At 35.2% G+C, this 4,417-nt stretch overlaps 1 protein-coding gene across 8 annotated transcripts; it reads right to left on the reverse strand.

Annotated features, from left to right (window-relative positions):
- Nucleotides 1-201: 201 nt before the first annotated feature.
- On the reverse strand, nucleotides 202-4,152 carry LOC107786740 (binding partner of ACD11 1). 8 transcript variants are annotated; one of them, XM_016608248.2, is made up of 6 exons: nucleotides 4,023-4,124; nucleotides 3,876-3,919; nucleotides 3,155-3,314; nucleotides 2,498-2,573; nucleotides 1,677-1,790; nucleotides 202-878 (listed from the first exon to the last, which is right to left on the reverse strand). In XM_016608248.2, exons 3-6 carry the CDS (start codon nucleotides 3,268-3,270, stop codon nucleotides 423-425), a joined length of 762 nt encoding a protein of 253 aa, XP_016463734.2. In that variant the 5' UTR covers nucleotides 3,271-3,314; nucleotides 3,876-3,919; nucleotides 4,023-4,124; the 3' UTR covers nucleotides 202-422. The 8 variants fall into 8 exon arrangements, with proteins under 8 accessions (XP_016463734.2, XP_016463737.2, XP_016463736.2 ...); XM_016608251.2 differs by having other exon boundaries at nucleotides 202-875; nucleotides 4,023-4,115; XM_016608250.2 differs by lacking the exon at nucleotides 3,876-3,919 and having other exon boundaries at nucleotides 202-875; nucleotides 4,023-4,152.
- Nucleotides 4,153-4,417: the final 265 nt, after the last annotated feature.

Here is a 4,417-nt window from a genome sequence, read left to right on the forward strand (position 1 = left end):
CGGGCTGTCCTTTTCTCCGGCACACTCAAAGCAATAGTGTGCTTACAACTCCACAATGAAGCAAGTTAACTTTGCCAATAGCACGTATCATTTGTATCATTAAAGAATGACCAATACCAGCTTACTGAAAAACATGACATTGATGATCAACTTGCAATGCAGGCAAGCGTATTAGTTACTCCACATTGTACTTCCACGAGGAAAAGAAATCAAATCGATTGATTGCAAAATATCAACATGTCACCACAATGTATTAATCATATTTAGATCATGTAGCCCACTCTCATTTGAACACCGCAAACTACTTTATCTAGCTAAAACTTTTAATATTCACATTCATGTAAAATCTCAAGTCTCCATGAAAAGCTTAAACCTTGGAACAACTCCATATTGGCATTGTTGCGTCAACCCTATTTACCTCTTTAGTCCATTTGCAGAGGAACTGTTTCTTTTTTGACACCATTATTACCCAAGTCAGCAGCCACCTTGGCAGCCCGATTCAGAGCATCTGAAACCCAAAGAGCTCCCTTGGAGAAGTAACTACTGTTAACCACAGTAGTTGCAGCAGCTACGGCTGTTTTCCCTGTAAAAGACGCAGCGGACATGGTAAGTTCAGAAAGATGGTACTTCTTGTCCACGGATTTAACAGTCTCCATGCCAGACTGAATTCTATCAGTAAGCCCCACTCTCTTGCTGAGCTCTGCCACCTTTGCTACTGCGGTGGATGAGACCTGATATGATTCATCAAATGCTTTAGCTTTGGTTAGCGCATCCTTACTTAGTTCATATCCCTTCACTATCATGGTTTCAACTACGTGCTGTGCCATGGTCACAGCTTCTCCAGGAGTTGAAATGAACTCATTTGTGTGAGTGACCTGCTAGTTTACATCATAATTTCATCAACAACATCAGGAAAGCTGCAGCATAAAGAGAACCCCTGGAAAGTGGAAATAGGGGAACAAAAAATAAAAGAAAGACTGTTTGGATGGAGAAGTGGGTTGGTAAAGAAGTGCTTTGTTCTGACATCTCAACTGACATACTTCTGCCAATAGAATTTATAGCTTTCCGAGTGAACTTTTCCCAAAACAATTAAAAAGAATCAACCTGATCTTTTGGAAACTAAATTATTGTGACAATACAGAAATACTTTTACCAAGACAAGGATAACAAAAGGAAATGAAGACCAGTAAAGCTTATACTCCCTCCATTTCAATTTATGTGAACCTATTTCCTTTTTAATCCGTGCCAAAAAGAATGACCCCTTTCCATATCTAGAAACAATTTACCTTTATGCAATAATTTATAGTCACACAAAATATATGTACCTCATTTTACACCACAAATTCAAAAGTCTTCTCTTTTTTCTTAAACTTCGTGCTCAGTCAAATAGGTTCACATAAATTGAAACGGAGGTAGTATTAACTAAGTATCCTCAGCTCTAGAGCTCAACGAAAAACTGCTATGCATGAGGAGCTCAGTTCACAAACTGGATACTCTTTGCCGTGTGAGCTATCCCCTCGCAAATGAGTCCTTAGGGGCTGTCTCCTATTACTTTACCCATGAATTATATAAAATTTATTTACATTTAACCTCATGGACAAGCAATAAGAGAGTTGATTGTCCAGAAAAAACAAGGCAAACTTTAATTAAAAAAGAGATCAAACGCAAAAAACTACCGCATAGCTGCTTCCATTCTCCACCTTATCCCTAGAGTTATTCCAAGGATCATATTCATCTATTTGTGCTTCCAAGCGAGATACACGAACACATTGATCTAATATAGTGGATCTCTGAATCAAGGTTAACAAAGTTAAGAATTTATCTGACACATAATATCATGTATAAATTTAGTGAATGTATAGCAGCTAAGAAATAATTCTAGCACTTATATTCGATGTGCATATGTATAATTAAAATAGAGAGAACAAGACAAGGAAGAAGAAGAGCACAAGGATAGCACACAGAGCTATTTAAAAGGAATTTCCAGAGTTGCGCAAGCTGTTAATTTATGTTCAGCTAGTAATCAAAAGGCTAGTACACTTACAAGTGGAGAAAAACAAGAGACCAATCAAAATTAGAAGTTCAAACAATATAAAGCAAATTGACGTCTAACTACTTAGGAATCTAGATATAAATACAAATATAGTATTTTCTTTCAATGACGCTTCTAAAAGTGGAGTTTAGCAAGCTACTGCTAGCTCCTATTTTGGTAGGTAATTGACTACCTCTCTCTGTTAAAACAGAGAATTTAAAAGCTTTGAAGGAGACAGTAAGAAGAAACCTAACAAACATCATTCCGAGATTTTACTGGTTAATTTTAACTTTTATAGAAGTTGCTGAAGACGATCCTATTGATGTACATCTTGGTGGTATCAGAAGTATAAACTTGACCCAATAGCACGTAAACATGCAGCATTAAACATTTTACATAATTCACCTTGCCGTTTATTTCTGCGAAATAGAACTATCCTAATAATGGAGTAAAGCAGAAACTTACACTAAGTAATATAGCATTTTCCAGCGCATAAGTATCTTCGAACGTAACATAGGCTATAGAAGCATATTCGCTCAATCTGCATTCAGTAAAGGCAACTATTAAAATCAGGAAAGGGTAAACATCGTCCAGTTTGTTCATACAACTAATTAATGAAAGCATCAAGCTATCTGTCTCTGTTCCTTTCTTTAAAGTTTAAACATTCTACTGACTAATAAAGTCTGGGATGCCTTATAGTGAGTATCAGGACATACATCATATCCTTCACTGAACACAAGAGGCACATGCACATGGGTTTGCTAATGACATTATCAGATGCATGACCTTGTTCTCTCTACTGCAAACGTCTCAGAAATATCAACCTTAATAGAATCACATACTCGCTTCTTCACATTTCAATATTCGATATATTCAGAAGTAACAGGGGAAAAAAGCGGCAAGTTGTGTCTTATTTGACATAGTTCGTAAGACACAGTTGCAGTACGCCATGCAAACATAATAATATTGATTAGGTATTCAGCCAGTAACTCTCAAATTATAGAGCAATTCTGGAAACAAATTAAATCACCAAGAAAAAGTTTACAGCACCAACAATAATCAGCTCGAAATCACAACTATGCTGTAGCAGAAACTGCAGACTCAAAACGAATGAAAAGCTACCTGATGATCTCTACTAGTTCAATTTCACCACAGTGAGAGAAAAATTCATAGACATCTTTCTCCGTAGCTTTGGGAGAAAGACTTGTGACTTCCGCAGCGTAATGACCCAGATACATGGATATAGACACAGTTCAAACTCCCAAAATAAAGGTGAATTTACCTGATTAAATCAAGAATACAAATCATTCAGAGCTTCTGAAAGAACTGATATAAGCTAAACATAAAAGTTAAACAAAGTCCATCAATATCCATCACCACATTAATACTTGTTAATTCATGGCTAATGAAGGCCACATTTAAAGAAGGAATACTGCAAATGCTAAACTTCCATATTTGCAGATACTAGTTTCCTACGAGTATTCGCAAATGCTGACTTTCAATATTTGAATTTCAAGTGAAATATAAAAGTATTCGTCTGGAGATGCAATTTAAGGGAAATACTAGTCTTCGTACCATCATAAATCTTCAAGTTTTTTTCTAAGCAAGTTCACCGCTAAACACAAAATCAACTTCCAAAAATTTTTTATCAACTTCAAATTCAACTATTCCTTTTTCTTTTCAAAATTGTGCAAATGCCTACTAAACAATTTGACCTTGAAGAGAAATTAGGCGTTCTAACAAAAGCATAGATTTTCTAAATCTCATACTGTCATATTTACAAGAATAATTCACGAATAAAATCGGAAGGTGAAAAGTTCATAGAATTGGAGATAATACATACTTATTAGGGTAAAGCGAAGGGATTTCAGTACTCAGAATCCGTACCTTAAAAGGAGGAAAGATTGAATTTACAAATGCATATAGAGTTCAATAAACAAACAGAAGAATATTTATTGGAATTGGAAAAATGATACGAATCAGAATTTACCTAATAATGTGGTCAACGGAATGTAGCAAGGGCCAACTGTTTGCTTGCGAGTTGCGGCCTTTAAAAGGGCTCTCGACCTGTTGGCATCTCTGACGCGCAAATGCAGCCGTGATACAATCAACTCTTATACTATAGAAGTTCTATATTAATATACCCTCTTGTATTTAAAATAAAGCAAGTATGTCCCTATATTATGGATATATTCAATATAAATATTAACTTGAGTGATATTTTCATTTTGCTAAGGTGAATAATTAGGTTACAGTCACAAAAATTATGTATTTAGTTATATAACATTTAAGACGGACAATAAACATTTATTCAATAATAGATGATAAACATAAACATGTATCTTTCAAAACATTTAAATGGGAAATGACTCACAAATCACTTAA

This window comes from Nicotiana tabacum, chromosome 3 (genome assembly GCF_000715075.1).
Source record: "Nicotiana tabacum cultivar K326 chromosome 3, ASM71507v2, whole genome shotgun sequence".
NCBI lineage: Eukaryota > Viridiplantae > Streptophyta > Magnoliopsida > Solanales > Solanaceae > Nicotiana > Nicotiana tabacum.